Genomic DNA, 24582 nt, shown 5'->3' on the forward strand with positions numbered 1-24582 from the left:
TGATAGCCACGTATACCTTTCTGAGGGGAAGTCAGATGTTTTTCTCATCCAGATGATATTGGTCAAAAGATATCACATCACATTTGAAGAAGGAAAGTTATCATGGGCAAGACGATATTTACTGCCATTGAAGCAAATGCAGCAATATGAGGTCACGTTTTCTCCTTACCTGAGCTGGTGAAGTGCCCACTTTGGATGGGACACCCACTGCCTGGGTGTGTCCAGCAGGTAGATTTAGTTTCATCACTGTGAAGGACAAGGCATAAACACAATATAGCAAATGGATTCAAGACCTCCTATCACTTTCAAGATTCATAAACGTACAAGAACAGAATCATCTACATCATCACCACACAGGATTCCTAGAATTATATACTTAAAGCCGACTTAATTGTGGCTACCCAAATGGGAATCATGATTATATAGTTAGATGGGGGATGGCCTACAGTCTAGTAGCTGTGCTGCATCGAGACCCTTTAAGCTCTCAGAGAAGGGTATGCCACAGGCTGGCAGCTTATACTATATGGGGACAGAGGATCAGCATCAATCAAGTAAAATACCATTACTTCTAAGGCAAGAGATGCAAGTATTATTAATAGTACGACTCTTCTCTTATATTATACTTTAGAACATTAAAAGCGCTCTGCATCTAGTAAACTTCACAAACATTTGATTGGTAAGTCAATATTATTATCATAATAGGGACGTGGATGAGCTGTTTGCCCAACCCCAACAAGTGAGAGACAAAGTTTGAACTGGGAATTTCCTGGTTCATAGCTTAAATTGGCTAGCAGATACTGATCTGAAGAGAACCAATGTCCAATGAAAACTAGATTTCTGACATTGTAGGTTTTTCATTCAAGATATATAATCTTGTAAGGCTACAATTCTGTGCACAGTAAGAGTCAGGAAGATTAGGCTGTGTCACTTCTGAAAATGGCCAAAGACCCACAATGCCCCCCCTTTTTTGGCAGCACATTTATACTCAGTGCCAGTCTTCTCGTGGGGAGTGTCATTATTCTGTCAGATTTCCTTTACATCATCCCCCCCCTCCCCTCACACACACATCAAGACCTGGCCTAGTTGTTCAGACACCATCTGGCACAAAATACATAGGAGACAATTAATCTTGGCAAGTACCCCCATCTTCAGACACCACCACTACCCCACCCTCAGACTGGGAAAACTAGGAAAAAGAAAACAAAATGGAGCAAGAATTTAACATACTTGACAAAGAAGATTCGCCCGTCACTGCAAACGCCGTATGTCCACCTGCCAGGCAGGTCGAGCCAGTCAATGTCCTCTGTGGCCATCAAGCCCTTTCCACTGTAAATTCTCCCAAGAGTGGGGGAAAGAAACCCAGAGGGGATCAAAAGCCAGTGCTGCCCCCCCTCCCCAGCCTGTTTACCTGCACTGCTTTCTTTAAGTCAGGGAGCACAGAATTAATGCTAAAGCCACCTGAGCCAGTTCCACCAGGACACGGGCTGCTCAGACCTTCCAAAGAAACTCTGTTTTGCTGCAAATAGCTCAGGAGGGAGGGGGGACACAGCATCTGGTTAACTCTTTCAAGGGCCAGCTGCTGCTTCACTTAGAAGATGAAGCTGCTCAGGGGCCCCTAAAGCAGCAATGGCAGACATCCTAAACTGCATGATTCCAGAGAAGGTTGCTTCCTTCTTCCATTCTATCTAATTACCACAAATTAACTCTGGATGAAGGCTGAGAGATCCCTGGCTGCTTTCTGGTGTCTATTCTTCTTACCTCCAGAGCAAGAGGCATTTTCTGTCTCACTGTAGCCATCAATTAAAGCTTATTCATGAGGTAAGGTGGGGTTTGAGACACTCCCCATGGGAGGGGGGAACATAAATGTCTCCACAACATCAGAAACATGCTTTTGAGCTCCTTCATCACAACAAGGAAAGGAAAATGACACCTTTACTAGAAAAAAAGGAGAAAGGCGTAACCTGACAGAACAACTTTTTCAAAGAAACATTACCACAATTCACAGAAACTCACTTTGGTGAGGGAAACAAGTTTGTCCAAAGCTACAAGGATGTGTTCCAACCACCACATGGCAAACATATCCAGTGAAATACAGCTCAGAGGCTAGATGAAGCTAATTGTATTTATTAATTTGGAACTAATTGTAGGAAGATGGCTTAACACCACCCCTATATTATCATAGGTTTGAAGGGATATGTATGTGCTTAGGATTTTAGAAGGTGACAATGCAGGTGATGGAATGCCGCTCCAATTGCCCGGGAGACTTATGGTAGGCATCTTGCTATGTCACTTATTGGGGTACCAGTTTTGTTTTTTAAATGGCAAGGCTCTTGGACTGTTGAACTGCTGCACAACAGACACAATACATCCAGCACAGAAGAGCAGTGAGGTGGTGGGACAGAATTTCTGCTTGTCACAATTCATTTCAGATTGCCAGGAAATAAAAGGGGGGGGGGACATCCTAGTCATGCCCAGTGATAATGAATGTAGAATTTACCTGGATTATCCCTTCTCCCATGGGAAGTAGGGACTTGGTCTATCATTCATTTGCATATGTAAATGAAAGTATATACACACACATTTAAAACTGTATATTGGTGTTGATTTGAGAGTAGGACAGGTGACCAACAAAGTAGCTGAGTCACAGCAACGTTACACTGCAATGTGCGCACACCTACCTATGTGCAATTTTAGTGACATAAACATGGAGATCTAACTTGATGACAATCGTCAATGGAACTACCTAGAATTTGCACATTTAGTGCCAGAACAGATCTTAGCTAAGATTATGTCTCTTATCATGCAATACTTGAAATTACTAAAGGTGAGAACTTGTCAAAGCCAATGACTGAAAAACTACTCTGTGCCATTTTCTTATTCACAGCTGAAACTTCCCATGGCATGAAAGTAAAAAAATGTCACTTGGTAAGTATCATCCCACTAGTAACAAAGCCCGTAGTAGGAAAAAACGCAATGGACTCTAGAAAGGGGAAGGCAGGCAAATGGGCATTGCCTCCTCCTCTGTGACTGAACCCGGCTGGGTGAAGGGAGGCAGGCATTGCCTCATGCTCCACGCCTGATCCCAGCCGGGTGAAGGGGGGATGGGCATTACCTCATGCTCCACTCCTAATCCTGGCCGGTGAAGGGGGGGCAGGAGTTGCTTCCTGCCCCATGACCAATTCCAGCAGGGTGAAGGGAGGGTGGGCATTGCCTCCTGCTCCATGCCTGATTCCAGCAGGATAAAGGTGGGGAGCAGGCATTGCCACCTGCTCTGCTCCTGATCCTGGCCAGGTGAAGGCAGGGGGCGGGCATTACCACCTGCTCCACTCCTGATTCCAGCTGCATGAAGACGGGGCAGGGGAAGTATTGCCACCTGCTCTGCACCTGATCCCAGCCTGGGCTTCCCGCCATGGCGTGCTCTCTGGAGGAACAGGCTGCCTCACCTGGTCTTCCCTCCACAGCAGCGTCCTCTTGTGGCACACCAGGATAGGAAGTGAGCTGTCTGGAACACTCTTCGCCTTTTATATAGTAGGATAAAGGCTCAGTTAAAGGGACAGGACATTTTTTTTCTCCTGTTAGTTGCTCAATGGAAACAAGCAGACATATCCGTGGAAACAAATAATACACATCTCTAGTCCATGTAGGCTTCTGTCACAATAAAAATGAGTTTGCCTTTCAGGTGCCATCAGAATTCTTGCTTGTTTTTTGCTGCAACAGACTAAAGCCCCCCCTGGAATTTGGACTCAATAGCTCACTTGGTTTATAATTGTGCAACCTATTAAGCACATCCTTAATTTTAATCAGTAGTGCTCACTTTTAGATATTTATATAGCTCCCTTAATGTATCAGTGACAGTCATTAATGTTCAAATTTTTCCAATATCTCTCTTGCTGTGTCCACAACAGCACTTTAGCACAAATCTGTGTAACATGCCTAAGCACATTTTGCAATTTAGTCTGCACTGTAGATCACTTTAAACACTGAACTCTAATATACACCATTACAAAACTACAGATCCCATAAAGCGGCACAGGACGCCCACAGCCTTTCTTCAGATCTACAAGACTTTTCAAGCATCATCAACACTAAGATGTTCTCTACAACGCATTCTCTGTCACAAGGGTCAGTAATGTCATTCCAATGTATAAAAATTTAAATATACTCTCCGGTGTTTTTAGCCGCTTGAGCTCCCAGTACCTCAATTTCCTTTCATTAAAGAGATTAATACTCCTTGTTATTGAGCTTTAATGAATCACCACCCCAGCACAAGCACCATCGAGGTGAATGGACTTGTTAATAGTAGAACGCCTAGATGATTGCAGTTCGTATTTTCATTGTGCTTGGCATAGATTACCCATGAATTCCTGTAAATCACAGCCCTGAATATAGCATTCCAAATATACTTTGGATAACTGACTGCTAAAGGCTAGTATCTGGATTTGAGTTTCATCATATTCTGCCTCTACATTGCATAGTTACATCAATACTTCTAACACCAGACTCTTATTCCTTTACTATCTTGACTAGCATGTCAATGAGATAAATACCTCTTTCCTTTAAGTGTTTAACTACATGATTTACTTCATACCCAGACATGTAGAGGTCTGAGCTGGATTGGGACCACAGTATGATCTTCTCTCCATGAACCCCATCCAAATTGGGCCCTGCTTACCTGGGACATATGGAGTTCTCAGACCATGCCTGTCAACAGGACCTGGGAATAATGCATCACAAGTGGGGACCAACAAGGACTTGCAGGGGGGCATCTCATTTTCCCTTCCCAATGTTTCCTCTATCCCTTCTCTGAAAGGCTCTACAGCCTTGTCCCTTTTTCTTTTCTCCTTCTCACCCACTAGCCAACCTACCTTTCAGCGCAATCCTCCTAAGCAGTTACTTCAGTCTAAGCCTTGCCTTACCTCCCTCTGCCACTAACCTGTGAAAATTCCATGTGGCTTCATTTGCGGGACTGGACCAGGCCCAGATGTGTAGTGCTGGCTGCTGGTCTGGACCCAACTGCATAGTGAAAAACTTGCCAAGACTTGTGGGGGGAGCCTCACTTCCCCAGTACCCTCTCCCCACACTGTTTCTTCTTTTCCTCTTCCTGACAGCCCCCATATCCTCACTCTCCTCTGCTTTTTTCTCCTTCCCACCAACCCATCCACCACCAACCTACCTAGCTTTTATCTGACCCCCCCATCTTCAGCTATATATATTATATATTTGCTTCATTTCTACCTTGCCTTTCTCTACAATGGGGAACCAAAACTGCTTACATCGCTCCATTTCATCCACACAATAATCCTGTGAGGTAGGTTAGGCTGAGAGCATGTGACTGGCCCAAAGTCACCCAGTGAGCACCGGGGCAGAGTGTGGATTTGAACCTGGTTCTCCCAAAACCTGGTCTGAAACTTTAACCACTATACAACACTGGCTGCTGTTGAACAGTAGCAAGCAACTAGGTGTGACTCACGCAACTTGCAAGGTATCAAGTCATCCAGTGGTTGCTGCCAGGCCTGGCCCCAATGAGTCCTCCCTCAGAGACTAAAACAGCCCTGGAAAGAGCCACCCTCCCACTTTCTCCTTTATACTAAGAGAAACCAAGTCTTGAAGGCTGGAAATTCTGTTGTGGTTGGCAATTAATGTTACGGAAGCAAGAATCTGTTTATTAAAGCTACAAGAGCTTATTCTATCATGGTGTGGGGGAGGTAACTCCGACTCCCCAATATATTTTTCTTAGATTAGATTTTACATTTTTCTGCAAACCTGGGGCTTTTCTCAGGTTTGTAGAAAGAACTGTCTTGTCTCTTCATGGCTGTGATCTCTGGATTTAAATATGTTGAGAATTAGATATACTGACAAGTGGGAACCTGCAAGGACTTGTGTGGTGGATCTCATTTCTCCCTCCCCCATTATTTTCTCTTTCCCTTCTCTGGGCTTTTCTGCACACTCAATTTATTCCTGATTTTCTTAGCCGTTGATCCCCAAACATTGGCATCGGTTTGGGTATGGTTCTTTTGCACATCTGCCCTCCTTTGCATTTTTACAGTTGTGGCGTGGGTTTGTTTTGTTCTGCACATGCCTTAAATAATCAGGACTTTCAAGTGAGGGTGCTATCTTCATCAGTGGCATCACTGGTGACATCATAGAACCCCCATCAGTTTATAAGGACTGATTTTTTTAAAAAAAGATGGAAAATAGGCACTCGGAGAATGCTTTGCATGAGGAAGTCTAAAAGAGGAGTAGCTCCACCACCTATACCTAAGCGCTGCTGCCCCCCAGTCTATACTGGAGCCCTGCCTGGGCTGACCCAGAGCTAAGAGGTAGAGACCTGCACTGGCAGGGCAAACCAACTTCTGTTGGGATAGAGCCCAGAACAGCAGCGGCTATGTGCTTTTCAAACTATGCTGCTTTTTCTGGTGCCAGATGTGATCACCCCACCCTCCCCTGGGCTTTTGCAATTTTTTTAAAAAAAATCATTTTCATAGGATTATATAACCTACGATTGTACCAATAAATGCAGCAGATTGAATTCCCAGCTTCCTTTTTCTAAAAAAAGTAAGTTTCTAGCTCCTTCCCTTCCTTTGCAGAGATATTCCTTTATCCCTAAAGACCAACTGGATTTCCAGGGTATGAGCTTTAAAGTTCCCCTTTTCAGATACATTTAGAAGTATATAGGGTTTTATCCAGCCAGAAGGTGGGGAGTGGTGTTTAGAATAAAGGTGTAAGGTATAATAATACTGTAATTAACTTGATAGAGTTGGGATGTGAGAAGTAGAAAATCAGCCTGCGTAGTGTGAGAAGGTTGATTTTACAGAGGCTTTTTTGGTAAGGCAATACTTGTTTAAAACAAAATCACACTCTCAAAAACAATTTTTACAACATTATTCTCCACGAGGGTGACTCTGCAGTTACTTGTAGATGTAATTTTGTGACTTGGAAGAATTCCCTCAACTGCGGTTGCAGTTATTTGCACTGAAAGAGGGAGAGTGCAGAGTGTTCAGGGTAATGCTACCTTCAGAACGGAGGTGAGCACTGCGTGACCAGTCTAGCACATATAGTGCATTTCCCCACACCCCGAATACAGAAGGGTGGATTGTCCCAGGCCTTAATGGCAAGCAGGTAATGGTACATGAAGGGGGAGGGAGGTGCTCTGGATTTTTGTCAGGCACCAGAAAGGCTAAACCCAGTCTTGGCCCCACCAGAACGTTGCCAAGAAGAATAAACCAACCTGACCTAGGAGAACCTGAGGTCCAGTCATTCCAGTTTAGGGTGTATCCAGACCAGCATTCTTGTTGGATTTCAGCTGAATCCTAAATATATTTACTTCCTAGTAAAGATAAAGAGAATTATAGCCTTAACTACATTTCACTTCTGTCGTTGTGGTTTCTCTCCTTCAAGATTACAAGCTTTAAAAGGATCACTGAATGTGTTCACTCTAGTATTGCCAGCTCCAGGTTGGGAAATTCCTGGCATTTGTGTGTGTGTGTGTGGGGGGGGAATCTGGAGAGGGTGGGGTTTGGAGAGGGATCTCACTTGGGTATAGTGCCATAGACATAGCAACCTAACACGACTGCACTTTTACCTCTTGTCTGCCAGGCAGTTTTAAGATGGGCACAGGGGCCCACATGAATGGACACAACTCTTGGGAGACTTGTGAGGAATTGGGGTCTTATGAACTCCAAAAGTCATCTTGAGAGACGCGAGAGAACACACAGGCAGGCAGGGGAACAGAGAAAGAACTTTCAGTAAATCCCAGTGGACCGCTGGGGGGGTGGGGAGACAGCAGTTTCCTTCTGTATCCCCAGTGCCAACAGACCATTATTCGTTTCAGTCTCCTCCAAAGACAAACAACATGGCAGAAATCCACATGAACAAAATAGGTCAATAGCCCGTTGGCCAAACATGGCTCAGGATCAGTTCCTGATCACTCCAATGAAAGATCTCAAATAGCAGGGTTGGGAAGACCTAAGACCCTGAACAGCAATCCAAACAACAGAGAAAGTAGCATGCGATCAACAGGCAGATTAATGTTGTGAGTCAATCTAAGGCAGTGCCTTTAAAGAAACTATCACTGTGTTCCCTATTTGAGTGCATCAAGCAGCCACATGTCTGACCCATTGGCCTCCCTGGCATGTGGGAGGATGGGGAACAACCTTGTCATTATTTCAAGTGTTAGGTTGTGAGAAGAATGTATGAGATACACTTAAGAAGAGAGCAAGTGTCAGGATGAGGTTTTCCTGAGCAGGAAGAGACTTGCAGTTATCATTAGGAATGGGGAAGAGATTGGACTGCTTTTAACAGAAAGGCTTTGAGTTAGAAAGGGGACTCTTCATCAGATGCTGACAGGGTGCTGGCAAACAACAACAACAAAATTGGGGTTTTTTTTGTTTTTGTTGTTTTGCTGAGGTAACCTTTGCCAATTTTCATTCCCTTAATAACAATGCCTGCATTCCACTGGCGGGGGGTGGGGTGGGGTGGCAAATGTTAACTGCTCATCTCTTTCCCTGCCAAAAGGACTCTATGGCAGTGTTTCCCAACCTTTTTTTCCATGGAGGAACCCCTAAATTAATTTTTCAAATCCTAAGGAATCCCTACCTATGAAAATGCTTACAAGCCAGAAAAAGCTGATGGTGGGGAGTGCAAGTTATTGTCAAGAGCTGCACTCTCTCTCTCGTATGTGTGTGAGTGCGAGCTTGCATAGTAAGAAAAATATGAAGCATTTTCCTGTTTTTTTAATATTATCTAATCTTTTTTTTTCAAATATTAACTCAAAATAAAGTCTACTCAAACATCAAAGTTAAGTTCACATCCAAAGTCAATATAAGGTTTGCTTATTTATTCCATGATTTCTCATGGAACCCCTCATGATGTCCTGCAGAACCCTGGTTGGGAAAATACTGCTCTGTTGCCTAGTTACTCCTGCTCAAAGCAGGGGAAAAGTCACTCTCTCTTTATTCAGAGTTCCTTCTAGCTGCTCCTGAGGGAAATTTTGCAGCCTGCTATTTCTCCCCCAAGAACTCCTTTGAAACTGTAGCATGCTTCCTCAAAGTTTCAGCTCCAAGAACTCTAAAAGTGAGGTGTTCTTTTGGAACAGACAAAAGTGCAGGAGTGGTAATGAAGAGAATGTAGGTTATACACACTATCCATCAAGAACATCACCAGCCATACAATGTGGTGGGACAGCAGCGTATCATCATACCTGAAAGGACAGCTCTATGTTGCTACCAAAATGCCAAACACCCCAAACCAGCACATAAAGCCCCCACCCGCCCCAATATAACTTCTGTTGACTGTGTTTCAGCATTGGAGTGAAAACCTCTGCCAGGCCTAGAGTTCAGAGTACAATTAGCTCTGCTTCTACTGCATTTAGATACAATTCTGGGTTGCAAATGCGATTTCAGTGGTTTTATCTACAGTTCCAGCTGGTTTTGAATAATATGCATTAAAATTCCTATGGCAGTTGTGAGTGGGAATAAGAAAAGGGTGTTTAAGACACTAAACTAACTTAATGCACAAGATGTTTGTTGGGGATACAGATTTTTTTCTGAATTGATTTTCCTGGACAAACAATATGGATTCACATCAGAAACTACACACTCTTATAGCATGTTCTTGACTGATAAATATAGTGGTACAAGCTTTTGTGGGCCAGAGACCACTTCATCAGATGCATAAAGTAGGGCTGTGGCGGTGGTAAAACATCCGCTTTGCATGCAAAAGGCCCGACATTCAAACTCCATCATCTCCAGCCAAAAGTATCAGGTGGCAGCTGGTGTGAAAGACCTCTGACTGAGAAATTGGAGATAGCCTGCTCACTAGAGTGGACAATATTGACCTTGATAGACCAGACATCTGATTCAGTAGAAGGCAGCTTTGTGTGTGTGGGTATATAGCCTTTGAATTTGGAGAGGAAAAAAATGAAGAAAGAATTGCAAAGTGAGGGCAATAGGCCAAGCAGTGCAAGAGATAGCAGATAGATCAAATCATCAGACATAATATGAATTAATGGGAGATCCATCCAACTACCTTGTGCTGGTACTTAATAAGGCATAGCAAGAACATGCAAATAACCACTTTACAAGGGATAATTAACATGCTCCATTAGCTAGCCACTCCCTGGACTTATTTATTTTAAGCAACAAGAAGTTACAAACATACAAAACACAATATAACAAGCAAACAAGATAAAAACTGCTCAGCCACATCTCCAAAAAACAAAACAATTTACCCTCCACCTTTTGAAGTAAAAATCTTTTACACACCCTCCTGGAATGCAGAAGAGTGAAGTCATCCTCTTCTCCTACTCCAGTAAGCCATTCCAAAAGATTGGTCCTACTATAGAAAAAACTGGGAGCCTGGTGGTGGTCAAATGGTCCTAAGAAAGCACCACCAGAAGCAGTTCAGCCCTTTGAACTGGACCCAGAAGCAAATTGGTAATCAGAGTAATTGACAGAGTTACTAGTAGCTGACCCCCAGACAAGAGTCTTGCTGCTGCATTTTGTACCAATGGAAGCTTCCAAAATGTCTTCAGAGGTGGTCCCACAAACAACATATTTCAGTAACCCAGTCTTAGTTCAAATTTCCTAAATGGAAGCTCCAGTTAGGAATCAAAGTGTCTACTTTCTGTCTATTCTCTTGCCTATGCACACAGAATTGTTGGTAATTGATATTGTATCACATGAGAATAGGCATGCACAACTCATGACCCATCAAAGTAGGGAAAAAACCTCACTAGTCTCCAGTGGACCACAAATATGGCAACACCACCCTCCTCCCACTGTTGTTATAGTTCTAGCAGGGAGACAACATAACAAGTTTTGTCAGGTCCCTGGTGGATTACAATGCATGATTGACAAGCTGTGTTTGGCTTGGTGAGTCACAAGTTGAGCAGACCAGTATGAGAAGATGTGCTTACTCCATCTTCATTAGGATGCCTGTGTACAGGGCATTTATATCCATAGGTGTCAGAATGGTGTTTTCTAGGAGATAATTGAACTGTCATTCCTTCTGGAGGTCTTTGGAGTCCTATAGCGCAGGAATGAGGATGGAGTCCACGTCGACAGTTTGAAAAGCATGGAAGTGGCAGCTGGAGGAACAAGAAGTGGACTTAATAACAATAGCTATCCCTCATTGGCTGTTGCTGCAGTTCAAGTTACAGGAGGACACCTGGGCATGGGAGAAGAGACCCTCCACTTAGAACACAAACACACAGCTGCTAGGCGATCACACCTGGCAACCACTTCCAAGGAAGGGCTATTTTCCATATAGATTCAACAGGTGATAAACTCAAAAGCGTTAACCCCATGGAACCATCATTTGGGACACACACGAACACCGTTCTGAAGGCTTTGCTGCCACCTACTGAGAGAAGATGCTGTAGATACAAGGTCCAAGTTAGGACCACGTTCTTGTTAAGAGCAGGGATACACACTCAAGTGGTTAAGTAGCCAGAGAAATGACTACAGTGCGAGCCTCCTTGAGGTGCAGGCCCTCATGCCGGGGATGAGAGCAAATGTGGCTCTTTTGGTTGATGGCAATTGCAAACATTACTCTCCATGAGCCACAGAGAAGGCATCACATAAGGTAGCTAGACAATGAAGATTATTTGTGTCATTTGTGGGGTTGGTGGGTTATTCTCCTTGTTTATGCATGTTAAGTTCTGCAACATCTCTGGTGACAGCTATCTGGAGAAGGAGTGCCCCAAGTGTTTCAGTTACAGACAAGAGGACATACTGTGGTGGGAGCTGGACAAGCCATTTAAGAAGATGGCAGAAGGCAGTTAAGGCAATTTAAGCCTTTTCTGCCATCCATTCCCTCCTTCAGCCACCATTACCAAGGTGGGTTTGCTGTGCCATCAAGTCTTGAATTAATGTTACTAAATGCCAGGTGGGTACATGAAAACATGTTATCCAGGATTTAATGTACACCTGACAGGCATTATAGAGATCTGGGTCAAAAAGCTAGAAGGAATACATAAGCTGAAGGGTGAGTAACTAATAGACACAAACTGCTATATACCACACTAGTAAATTTAGTATGCCATCTACAAATATAAATGAATATTCCCAGCTGCTATTGAAATCCTCCTGACTCCATCAGATTCAAGCATGTGAAAAAATAGCATAACCCCCACTCACAGCTTGGTTTGCTCAGTGGTAGAATGCTGATCTTTAAGACTAAACAAATTTTGTATCAAATTCTTACTACCTGTACAGTGTTTTCACATTTTTCTAGTAATCATGTTGTCTTGGACTACAAAGCACTGAATTTAGATCATGTGGAACTAGTAATTCCAATACCCCCATGAGTCACCGTGCAATCCGACACAGAGATATACTTCAAAGCTCTTAGAAGGGTGTAACTGCTTAGGATTGCACAGTCTACCAGGGAGGACCTACCATCTGTACAAATGTAGCATAGCTGAGGGCCTTTCTTTCCTTGTTTATCACTTTTGGTATTTTCATATACATCACATATGGATTATACATTTTTGGTTGGATCCAGCAAACCATGGCATGAGGATCTTTACTGGATCCTTCTCCCTCCAGTAGTAATTTCCATCTTTTAGAAAGTTGATTCCTTGGGGTTGCTCCCTCCTCCCTCTTCCACAAATAGAGCTGTGCTGATGGAAGAGGCAGGAAGCCATTTTGTCCCTTTCTACTTCTTCAGTGTCCTCCCCTTCACAAATTTCTGGATCCTCCCCCTTCTTAATAGCAGTGACTACCTCCTGCCATGTTGATGATGAAACCAGGCCACCCGCAAATAAGATAGACGACGTTACATATTTGGGGCAAAAAAAGGTCTATAAACTTGCCTGAAGAAAAATGCAACACACCAGCAAAACCCTGTCTGGATGAGACATGACTGTTCTCGGAAGGGCTGCAATGTTGAGAGCACCTGATTGTCTATTTAAAGAAAGGGAAATGAGGATGGAGGATCAGCCTGTTCAAACCCGATGGAATCCTGGAGGGGGAGAGGTTTTCCAATTTTTTGTGATATATTGTGGATATCCAGTTGTAAATAAATAAAAGGTCAGATAGAAGTAAAACATATGGAGGTATTTTTAGTTGTCCCACAAATCTGATTTTGTTCTTGAATTAGTTGTGACTCAGTTTCTCAATGTGAGAGGCAGGGGAGGTATGTCAGTGTTTAGTTTAAAAGACCTAGAAACAATGAGGCAGTCATTATTCACATCCCAGGTGCTCAAATCCCCAGCCTGGAAGAACGGAAGCCACATGACAGCATTCTTAGCAGATGGCTCAAAGCCTCTCTGTTGCCAAATATTACCAATGCTTTTATCATCAGATAGGATGATTAAACCTTTGTTCATTGCTGTCCTATAATTTCTGCCTCTGCTTATTACTAAAAGGACTCAACATATACTTTAACATATACACCAACTAACTTGTGACCCTGATGAAAGCCACAAACTAACCATCCACAAAGATGATTCTTTCAAATTTACTGTTTTCTAACATATATTTTGTTGGCCTGTTATATCGTATCAGCGCATTCGACCAAAACAGACACAAAGAAGATCCTTTAGTAGAAAGTATCTGGCTCTGCATGACCCCACCTTCAGAGGGGAGGAGTGGTTTCAAGAGACAGGGTTCCCCTCCCTCATGTTTCCTCTTTTATGGAATTTCCTCTTTCGATCTTCTGGCACCAGGTGGAAATTTTTATTTTCCCAGGTTTCTGCTGATATATAATGGGTCCCTAATATCTTTCACTGTTTGGCATGTATTTATCGCTGAAGCTTTGTTTATTGTATTTTATAATAGATGTAAACCACCTCAAGAATTTTGATTAGAAGCATGGAATATAAATATCTTAAAGACTCATCTTTTAAAACACCACTGTACCTACTGCTTGCCCATTGTTAGCATGGATGGTTAACATACATATTCCTTCTCAGCCTTCTCAACAATTTAGCAATTTGTGAGTTTTCATGATTGAAGCCTCCTAACAAATCAAATAGCTACAGTCTAAAGCATAAAAATTAATGCCATATTCAAGATATAACATTCATCATAATCTTAGGCTATGTATGTGTTTGCTCAAGAGGACAGAATTGTAAACATGCAGAACTCAGCTCTCAGGTATCACTAGTTCTGCCCACCAGACTGAACCCCAGGAAGTGCTCTAACAGGTGGCTGCTTATTCTTCCATTACAGTATCTGTAGAAGACAAGATCCTGGCAAGAACTCAGGTTTGCAATCAGGTGGGATAAAGGTGAGAGTTTAGCGTCAGCATGTATTTCTGTATCTTTTTCTCCAACACCTTTCTTCTGCTGAAAGGTTGGAAAGCCCCCACATCAGCATACCCTCCTTGCATTGTTACATTTCATGATTCACCAAAAGCTTCTGATCTCTAGCTTTATGACCATCTCCTCATTCCTACACCGTATTTTTCTCACAATGTTGTACAAGAACTCAATCTCCCTCCTCCCTAATTTCTAATCCAAATCACAGCCAAACATCTCAGCCTGTTTATATAAGGGGTTTTAACTCTTTACCCATACAGAAGCTGCGCAGTCCTGAATACAGGACTCTTATCAGGATTCTTGCAACTTTCAAGTTAATAGATGTATCAAAGGAAAACATCTGACAGTTACAGTAACAATCTATATATTGCATTTTATGATTGCACATGAGAAATGCCATATTAGAGCCCTTGTATCTATGACTAGATGGCAGCAATAAGGAACGGGGTTAAAAAGGCAAGTTAATCACATAGCATTTCTGTAGCTGATAGCCCTTTTATTCAAGTCTGAATCAGAATGTTTAAGAATGCCTCCGCCGCCAAAAAAACCCATCAAACAATCAAGCATCCAGAATTCCTAGAGCTATTAAGATCAGATTTACATTTTAGAAGCTGTGTTGGCAGATATAAAGAGCACTGACCATCTTCTTCCCAGTCTCCATTTGTATCATTTCTACGTGTGCTGTTTCCATTACACACAACATATATAACACAGGGGATACCATCAGTCAGAGAAATACAAAGGCAGCTGAAAAGTCCCCCCAGAAGTGACAACTGTTGCAAGTCACCACACAAATTACAGTAGGAATTTAATCTAAGGATTTGTTATAGAAAGTTAAATTGTATACAGGCTCGAGAAATCTATATAACAATGCCTTGTATTTGTACAGTTGCTTCAACTGAATTGACCAAAAGATGGCAAAATACAATGGCATCTAAGTCAACAGAAACCCAATTTGACTGTTGGGTTGACAATTTTAACGTTCCCATTTTTTCTCCAGTGTGATCACAGTGCTTCAAAATGTTTCCGGTGGTTAGGGTGCTAGCTACTTTTAAAATTTTCTATCAGTCTTGCCAAAAGCTCATCTAGTCCAAAGCTGCTTACCTTTCAGCTAATGAAATATTTAACATTGCATAAGTTTTAACTACAACAAAATCCACCACAGCACCCTGCATTCTAGCATTACATTAACTACACATTAACTTAGAGACAATATAAAGGTAACTTGCAAAATCTCTTTATTATATTTAACAGATTAGTTTTAAATTATTATGTACAGATATAATTTTAAATATAAAAATCCAAAGAATTGCAAGCAAATTGATTTAAACTCGTATAAAGTGAATTTATAAGGTTGTTAGGCTCTACTTTTGCCTTCCTAAAATGATATAAAAATAAAACTCTCATTAATCACAGTTTTGATTTAAAGTTTATAAGTACTGGATTTTCATGTCTCACTACTCAAACGACTCTGAAAGACATCCTTCATTGCCATATTTAGCACCACTAAATCTTTATATAGAAAAACTATTTGAAGACAAATTAATTATATTTCTTGGGTTTTACAGCTTGAAGTTGAGAGCCAGACTTGTTTTCCATCTATTACTCTGTAGATAACTAGAAAGACAATACTTGGAGTGGCAAGAGTCGGTACTTTCAGTATTATCATTTTTGCATCCTTAACCTGTGCACATTTACTTGGAATCTGTAAGACTCATTCTCAAGTAAGTATACCAGCTCTAGATGGCTCAATGAAGTTCTACAGCAGTGTATTCCAGTAAAAATACCCTTTCAGGAACACCAGGATCTAAAAGAAAGTATTGTCAACAGTAAAGCTACAGCCACATCAAAGCTTGAACACACCAGATTGGATCCCTTGGAATATTTCTGCACACACAAGTATTCCAATCCACAGAGCATGACTTTTTCACCTCTCCCCTTCCCACTGCAGCAGAAAATGCCATCTGGATCCACGCTGGTGGATCCAAGCCTTTTGTTTCTTGCTTACTGAACACAAACAGACCAAACATAGGTTTATGAAAACAACGTATCATAATGGTAAACATTCAACAGCAACATTTCCATTGGCATTATGTAAATTGTAAAGCTAGGCTGAACTCAGTTAAGTGAGCTATTTTTGTGAGCAAAAGAAAGAAACAAAAAAAAGCATGCTTCCTACTACAATGTACAAGAACAAGAAAGAGGGCATATAAAACTAATAGGTTAATTCTGGCTCCAATGTGAGTTACAAAGAATAGCAGCATACTGAACCAATTAGGTATCACCCCAGCTTAGTGCTAAAGTTCTACAGATGAAATGGAACCGACAGTTATAAATGAATGCATTTACTCAAATAACTTTGGATGCTGCGCTATTTAGAAATGCTTTATCTATGCCATTTAAATAATTGTTTAAAATCCAAACATCCTTCCCATTTTTGTTGTTTAACAATTATGCTTTATGGAGAAATTTCAGTACTATTTTTGCAAACAATATCACTATATGATTATGTTAATACTGATCTTTGGTAAACATCTGTTAAGTGTTACAAGTCTTGAGCAGCTAATACCTGTATTTTTCATGAAGTGGGCCACAATTGAAACAGACCAATTTAAACTGTTTATGCTTTACATAGTGCCTAGCTGTTTTCAAGTCCTATATAAATAATAATAATAATAATAATAATAATAATAATAATAATAATAATAAAAGAACATGTAGAACTGCTGTAGACTTTCAGTAATCCATGCTTAAGAGTGGAATGCTGTGCAATATCCTGTTAGATACAAATGATCAAAGGGGGGAAAACATACTATACTGTTGCCTATCTTCACGGCAGCCTAAATTCACACTGCCACTCAGAGCAGGCCAACATGCTGTAGTTTAAAAATTTACTACAGACTGCACATGTGCAATAAAAGCACAATACAAAGATTTTGCACGTTTGGGAACAAGACCTATAAAACCAAAGATGCAGTAAATTATAGCCTTTTGACATTGGAGAGAAATACCTACGTAAAGGGGAGGATGACATTAGATTCAAGATTGCAAAGTAAAATGAAATTCATCTCAGCAAAAGGAATAATCAGAAAATTTCCATTTTCTTTTCAAAGAAAATTGGATTTAACTATAAACTTTAAACCAGAACTGCACAGCTGGGCTTGATACCCAATAAATACACTTTCAAAATATTTTCCCTTTTAAAAAGTGCAAAACTCCACTTATATATGGCAAAAAGAGGCATTTCTGGACTGGCTTTTGCTAAAAAAGACACTCAGCTTTAAAAAGGAATAGGTATTCACTTGATGTTACCCAACAAAATTTATTTTAACACCACGTCCAAACACATACAGCATATTTATTGGCAGAGTATTAGAATGTGGGATTAATCATCCTTGTACCCCGGTTTTATATCTTTGTAGGCAGCTGCCATTTTATTAGAAAAAGTGATCTTTTGCGAGATGTTCATAAGTATCATTAATTAAATGCATGAGTGTTTTTATAGTTTATTAAGGTGCTAGAAAACATCAAGGTTTCTGTAACACATTTCCTGGATCCTTTGTATTATTTGCTGCCTGTGTTCCATTGTTAAGCAGTACCCAATAGCATTTTCAGTTTCTTGAATTCGTTTATGGAATCTGCACCCATCACGTGCAAGTTCTTCCCAAGGTCCTTTGCGATCTTCCTCACTGCTCACATAATACTCAGTAACTTCTTCTAAGAAAGTCACCTATAATAAATTAAATTAAATCAAATTATGCAAATATTTTGAAGAACATTTATTTTTATAATGTATCATTTAGAAACAAAGTATTAAATACACAGACCTGTATATATTTATCAAAACTATATTATGCGAAAATATCATAGCAGAATTCATGTAGCATGGTTGGTACAACTTAGAAACACTTTAAATAAATAATACCACCATGAGAACCCAGCACTGGGTTGAAAGGTGGCATAGAAATGCTTCAAATAAACAACACAGCTTTGTGTGCAAGCAAAATTAGAACATGTAGGTCAAAGGGCATACTGTACGATAGCCAAGTTGAACTAGCTTGGTATATGTGTGGAAGATCTGTGCTTCATATAAAGGCTAAAATCACATGAAAGTTTTTCTTTTTCTGACTACCATTGCTCATTATTGCACATTATTCCTAACAGGTTAAGGAGTCAGAGACTAGATATGAAGAGCTGTTATTAATTATTGATATCCAAAATAAAGTAATATGCAGAGCAAATAACCATATCTGAATTCATTCTTCCATTGGGTTCATCTCACAAACTCATCCATAAACAATGTCAGAGTAAACTAAGAAGCACATGAAAATATAGTATGTGCTTTAATCTTTGTATACAAAAGGAATCTGTACCCTATAGTCATTATTTATAAATGGTACTTACATCATGCTTTATAATACAAGTTGGCCATTTTATAGCCAGAAGTTTTGAATTTCACAGAGAACTAAGCTAATCTACACTGCTTTCCTAAAACAGGTTCCTCCATAATAAACACAAGTACTATATTAAAGTACATTAGGACCTACTTACAACCCACTCAAATTTTGTGTTATCGCATTGTTGAATTAAAATGTGTAACTATCTCCACACTATAGGTGATACACAAGCATGCTACATAGTTACATCAGCTTCTCCCTCTGCGCCTCATCCCTTTCGTGCCTTTTACATCATTCTAAAATGCTCTCTAGGGCACCATTACCTGGTCATGTAATATTATGCTATATATTGCACACAGATCCTTGTTCATTTACGGTGTCACTAAAAAGACATGCACAAAGGGTTTGAAATTTGTTTTGAGAGAAGTCACTGCAAGTGATTTACATGCAAGATAAAGCTAAAATATGTAATTTTATAGCTCCAGTCTCATGTCTGAAAAGCAGCAAGGCAACAATCCAACAATACCTAGACACTACATATTGCTATGCCTATCAACTCATAACAATTATTAGTCCTTAACCTCAAGGACACAAAACTGAGAACTAAAAAAAATCTAGTTTTATTAAAAAGCAAATGCAAAAAAAAAAATAACTTAAATCAGGTTGCACTTCAGAACTTGGTCACATGGCTTTATTAAGTTAAATATATCTCCATACTTTGTAATTCTTGTGTAATACCTCTATACTCTGTCAGTATATCTACCAATCGATCTGCTTTTATCACATTTCTTTAGTTAGAAATCTATGCGGCCTCTCCAAGGAACCTGCCTGAGGGAACATTACACTATAGTCCCCTCAAGAAGAGAGGACACAGCAGGTTAATAGTACGAGCCAAGTAATGAAATTGCTCTGAAAGGCACAGGCCATTTCATAGCCTGTGATGCTTAGGGATGCTTTAGATTCAGGGTTTTTATTTGGCACGTATATTTATAATGCAATCCTACTCTCTTCTGAGACTTCAATGGATTCAGAAACTTAGATAGGTGTTCAGGAGTGCATTGTCAGAGCGCCAAACACTTGCAAGCCATACAGAGGCTGTTTAGATAACTAGATGTCCATACTGTGATCAGGGTCTAGGACCAGGTTTTGCACAAGCACACAGACTCCTATGCTGATACCACTTCTATTATAATGTCACACCAAATATGGGCACAATTGTCCTTCCAGAACTTGAAAGTATTACACGGTACACAAGTATTACATGGTACACAACTTCTATAACTTAAGATGAAAAGGATGGTGCCTGGTGCTTCTAAGACCAAGCATTTTACGCCTAAGGAATCAACAGGATATAATACAATGATGGCACACCGCAAGGAGCATGGAAAGTTCTGAAAAGCAACCTTATAAAGAACAAGAGCCAAATGGTAGGCCAGAAATAAGTTAGCAGATTTTGGAAACTAGCCAGAAGCCCTCATGTAAAAGTTTTCTTTTTTGATTACTGTGTATTTGTGGTATCAGATTAACAAAATTAGCAAAAAAATTATTTAGATTTATATAGTGAGAGTGAGTGTGTGTGTGTGTAAAAACTGCTCTCAAGTGGGATTTCTCACTGCATTCTGAAACAGAGAATCACATTCCCAGAATATGTTTTACATGTTTCTTTCCAGCACCAATATTAATAATCAGTGACATTAGAGCAGTAAGTAAAACAGATCTGTGCATGTTATCTTTGCCCCACAATAGTCACTTTGATCCCCATCAGGTACATAATCATAAACTTGCCATTTCATACCTTAATTTTTTTAGTGTGCTGGAAAGATTACACTAACTTTTTAACATTACTGGATAACTACATAATTTAGGTTTCCTTCGTACTCTGTATCTGGAATCTTATGAGGGACACACAAGCATCTATTTACCTTTGTTGTATGTTGCCCTGAGGGGCCAGCCATACAAAGAGACGTATAGTGTACATGTATTTAAAGGATCATTCAAACAAGTACCCTCTCATACCTTTTTCTTCTTCTTCATGCACTTTTCTGTAGAAAGGATACCATGCTTCACAGTTTCCTTAATCTCAGGCTCATGGTTATCAAGTACATGCACCTGACAACTAAGATAGACACTCTGTTGCGAGAGACCAAGGCACATCTCTGTTGGTCCTTTAAAGTCGTGCTTCCCTTTCTTTCCTGCAGTCTGAAACTGCGCCTTAAAGTTGAAAGGATTATAAGGGTCCTCTAAATTACAGAAAGAGTTCCATAGCTTCAAGTTTTCAGCTTCATCTAGGCCACTAGACTCCCATTCATCTTCCTCCCCAGAACTTTCCGTCCAAGAGGAAGAATCCTCCACATCCTCTACCCTATTTGGCTCACCGAGAGGCTCTTTTTTGACTTCGTTCCCAGCAGTCTGAATAACAGCCGTGAAGTTCTGAGGGTTGTAAGGATCTAGGCTACAAAAGGAGTTCCACAAATGCGTCCTCTCCCCATCCTGGCTGGCCGTATCAGATTCCGAAAGGGAGCCTTCACTATCAAACCCATCATCGTCCTCCTCGTCCCCACCCCAGTCATCCTCCTCTTCCTCCGCCTCGCTTTCCTCCCCGCTGCAGGCGCCCCCCAGGATGTAATCTATGAGTTTGTTAGCACACGCCGGCCTGGCCGCCGCCGGCCACAAGTCTTGCTCTAAATCCGAGTCCTCCTCGGGGACGGGTCCGGCCTCGGCCCCCGCCTCCTCACAGAGATCCCCCCCAGCGGGAGGCCCGCGCATGTTTCCGGGGCCCGTCCCCTCTTGCGCTGGTTGGCGGTCATCCACCGACGACTCCGCGGGCTCTCTCGGCGCCCCGGACTCCCGCGGCTGCTCTTCCTCCAAGCTATGATAGCCATAATCGGGATCTGGCACCTCCGGCCCCGCCTTGCTGCCCCGCTGCTGCAGGCGTTGCAAGATCTCGGGCAGCTTGGAGCGGATGTGCTGGGCCTCGGGCAGCTCCTCCCAAGACGCGCTCAAGGGCCGAGGCAGCGGGCTCTCCTCGGCGCCACTCAGCACGAAGGAGGAGGAGACCAGGCCGAAGTGGTGCCTGACCAGAAGCGGCGCGAGCTCGGCGGGCCCCCACAGGGGCAAGGAGGGCTCCCGGGCGGTCGCGCGGGCCTCGGCCTCCAGGAGGAGATCGGAGGTGGCCGGGCTGGGCAGGAGGCGCTGCAGCAGCTGCGAGAAGAGCCGCAGCCACGAAAACGGGGCGTCGGGCTGGGGCTGCGGCAGAGAGGGCGGGCAAGGGCTGGCCGGCTCCCGCTCCCTGCTGGGCTCCATGGCAGGCCGGGCCTTACCTCAGCGCAGTCGCCGCGGCCGAGTCTTTCCGCCCGCGGGGTTTCCAGGTTTCCTAAGGATGCGATGACCGCCTCCCAGCTTAGGCCACGCCATCTTCCAGCGAAGGCGAGACGGTCGCCTCAGAGCCCAGGCGGCTCGGGAAAGAAGGAAGAGACAAAATGGCGTCGGCCCAGCAGCACAGCATTTGAACCGCGGGGCGGGAGACCCCGCGCACAGTCCGCGAGCGCGCAGGCGCCCCAGTCAGTTGCACGGACAGGACAGAAAAACTGTTCTTTGCCTTCTCCCCAAAAGGGAGAATTGAAGAGCGGGCGGTGCTCCTCGTAACATCCGGGCAATGCAGCGCGCGGTGGACGTCTCTTGATTGGTTCCCGTCGAAGCGCCGTCCCGCCTACCAGAAGGAACCCTTGGAAAATGGGCGCCGCCGGAGCCCCGCGGTTGCATCAGCCGGTTCGGTTTGAAAGAGGTGCTGATTAGCAGCTTTGTTGGAGGTTGGCGGAAACGGCAAGCAGGGCTGAAAGGAAACGATCCCTTGAACGGGCTAAATGACGGCAATGGATACCCAAGCTGAGGAGGACGTAGGGAATCGGGGGTGGGTGGATGAGGGTTCAATCTGGAAATATTTCCCTCAATTTTCTGGAGCTCAGTGAGATTTCCACGCCCCCTTTCATCTCTCCATAGCGGGGGCGGGAGCCCTCATGAAGAAAAGTGTAACAGCCTTGCGGGGAGGAACCGTGGCTCAATGGAAAAGCATCTGCCTGGCATTCAGAAAGTCCCAAGTTCAAGCCCTGTCATCGGCAGTTAAATAGCCGTCAAGTAATTGATGATGTGAGGAGTTGCTGCCAGTCTGAGTAGACAATACTGACTTCAATGGACTGATTCAGTACGAGTGTTTGTGTGTGTATTAGGTGGCACAAGGGTGGGACTCTGAACAAATAGTCATAAAGATAGTGGTAACCATAGCATCAAACATCAGTTGCACAAGTGGAACCCTGAGAAGACAGCGCATGTTTCCAGCAGCAGCCAGCCTGCATTTAGGAGCCTCAGAAGCAGGGCATAACAACAACAGCCCTTGCTTGCCTTCATTTTTTTCAGGCAGCACCATCATCCTGCCTCTGAATGGAGATAGAAGTCAGTTCTATCTAATCTATCTATCTAATTGAGCTAGGTGGCAGGTTAAAAGGATAGAGAGTGAAAACCCGAACACTTATTTAGGAGTAAGTAAGTGGAACTTGCCCCCACATGAATGGAATCAGGCTGCACAGCTGAAATCTTAAGCACCCTCTAGCAAACCTCCCATTGAACTCAAGCAGTTCACAAGGAGGGCAATATTTACAAAAAATAAAGGAGGGTGTGGTTATAAACATATGTCATATGAGCATATTTTGTCTTGAGTTCTGTAACCAGTCTAATACAATCACTATTTCTTACATGTCAGTTAACTAATAATTTAAGCTACTGAAGTAAGGGCTCTCTGAGGAACAGAAATGAATGCAAAATTTGGTTGTCTCTTTTTAATGGCTTCACCAACAAAACTGAAATACTGAGTGCATACTCTGCTTCCTCATTAAGGTCTCTTTTCTCAGCAGCCTAAGAGGGAGGTTTGGACAAGCTGCAGCTTTTTTATCTGAGCGTGCATACGCTTGATAGACCAAACTCTCTCATGGTGCCCTTATCTAAGGGTGACAGATTGATACTTATTTTTACAAAGTCAGTGAATATTTATGAATTTCTCCATCAGCTTCTATACTAGGAGTAGGTGTGCAGATTCATTTGAATTAATGTCAGGGAATGATGCCAGTGTCTACGTGTACCTATAGGCATATTTATAAGGCTAGCTTGATGTGAAGCAACAATTCCACAGACAGTGCCAATTTCTTTCCTCTTGTTCTGGGTGTCCTTTAAACAAATTTATACAGCAAACATTTTTTAAATTAACTGAAACCAAGCATGTCAAGGAAAATCAGTCCTCAGTACTTTATGAATGATGGGCCTGCATTTTAACATACTAGTAATTAGGACATTCCACTCATTTATTTTAATGTTAAGTATCCTTAAACTGATCTCATGATACATACAGCCAATGCAGTGATTCAGGGATAATGCATTTTGAAGTATTTATGGGGATAACAGGAAGACTGAGAACACCTATTATTGTACATGTTTTTGTGTTGTCCATGTTATTGTATGCTTTGTCACGTCTTATTTGGGGACAAGATTACTTACCTGAAGCCACTCTACATTAGGGTTTCTAATTTTGGGGGGCAGGGACAGGAACTATGCTTTGAACAGCTGCAAGACAGCCAGAAATTAACTATCCGTGTACAATAGAGTAAGGTGTTATTTCACTCAGATTTTGCTCTTTGACTGTAGACCAGCATGGCTACTTACCAGAAATTAACCATGTACAGCTTTCTCCATCATTATATCTTCCATGTAAAAAGCTGTATCTGTTGAATTTCTACCTATCGTACCAGTACCAGAGAAACGGGAGTCATACCACAAAAGGAGGCAACCTTGTTAGAAAGGTTCAGAACATCCAAGCCAATTGGATAATCCAGGAGTTAAATAGTATTGCACCTTAGTACTGCACAAACAAACATG

The 24582-nt window shown here is 42.2% G+C and overlaps 1 protein-coding gene across 1 annotated transcript; it reads right to left on the reverse strand.

Moving 5' to 3' along the window:
* Positions 1 to 15484: 15484 nt before the first annotated feature.
* Positions 15485 to 22257, reverse strand: PPP1R15B (protein phosphatase 1 regulatory subunit 15B). Its single transcript, XM_054979282.1, has 2 exons — positions 20677 to 22257; positions 15485 to 17993 (listed from the first exon to the last, which is right to left on the reverse strand). The coding sequence occupies exons 1-2, from the start codon at positions 21961 to 21963 to the stop codon at positions 17781 to 17783; spliced, it is 1500 nt and encodes a 499-aa protein (XP_054835257.1). The 5' UTR covers positions 21964 to 22257; the 3' UTR covers positions 15485 to 17780.
* Between the last annotated feature and the right edge of the window lie 2325 nt (positions 22258 to 24582).

This window comes from Eublepharis macularius, chromosome 5 (genome assembly GCF_028583425.1).
Source record: "Eublepharis macularius isolate TG4126 chromosome 5, MPM_Emac_v1.0, whole genome shotgun sequence".
Lineage (NCBI taxonomy): Eukaryota > Metazoa > Chordata > Lepidosauria > Squamata > Eublepharidae > Eublepharis > Eublepharis macularius.

Bases quoted from the DNA above. Each gene is read 5' to 3' on its own strand.
- PPP1R15B (XM_054979282.1), bottom strand. From the start codon at position 21,963: ATGGAGCCCAGCAGGGAGCGGGAGCCGGCCAGCCCTTGCCCGCCCTCT. The intron at 17,994-20,676 runs GTATGAGAGGGT...AATTTATTATAG, and splicing joins GCATGAAGAAGAAGAAAAAG to GTGACTTTCTTAGAAGAAGT.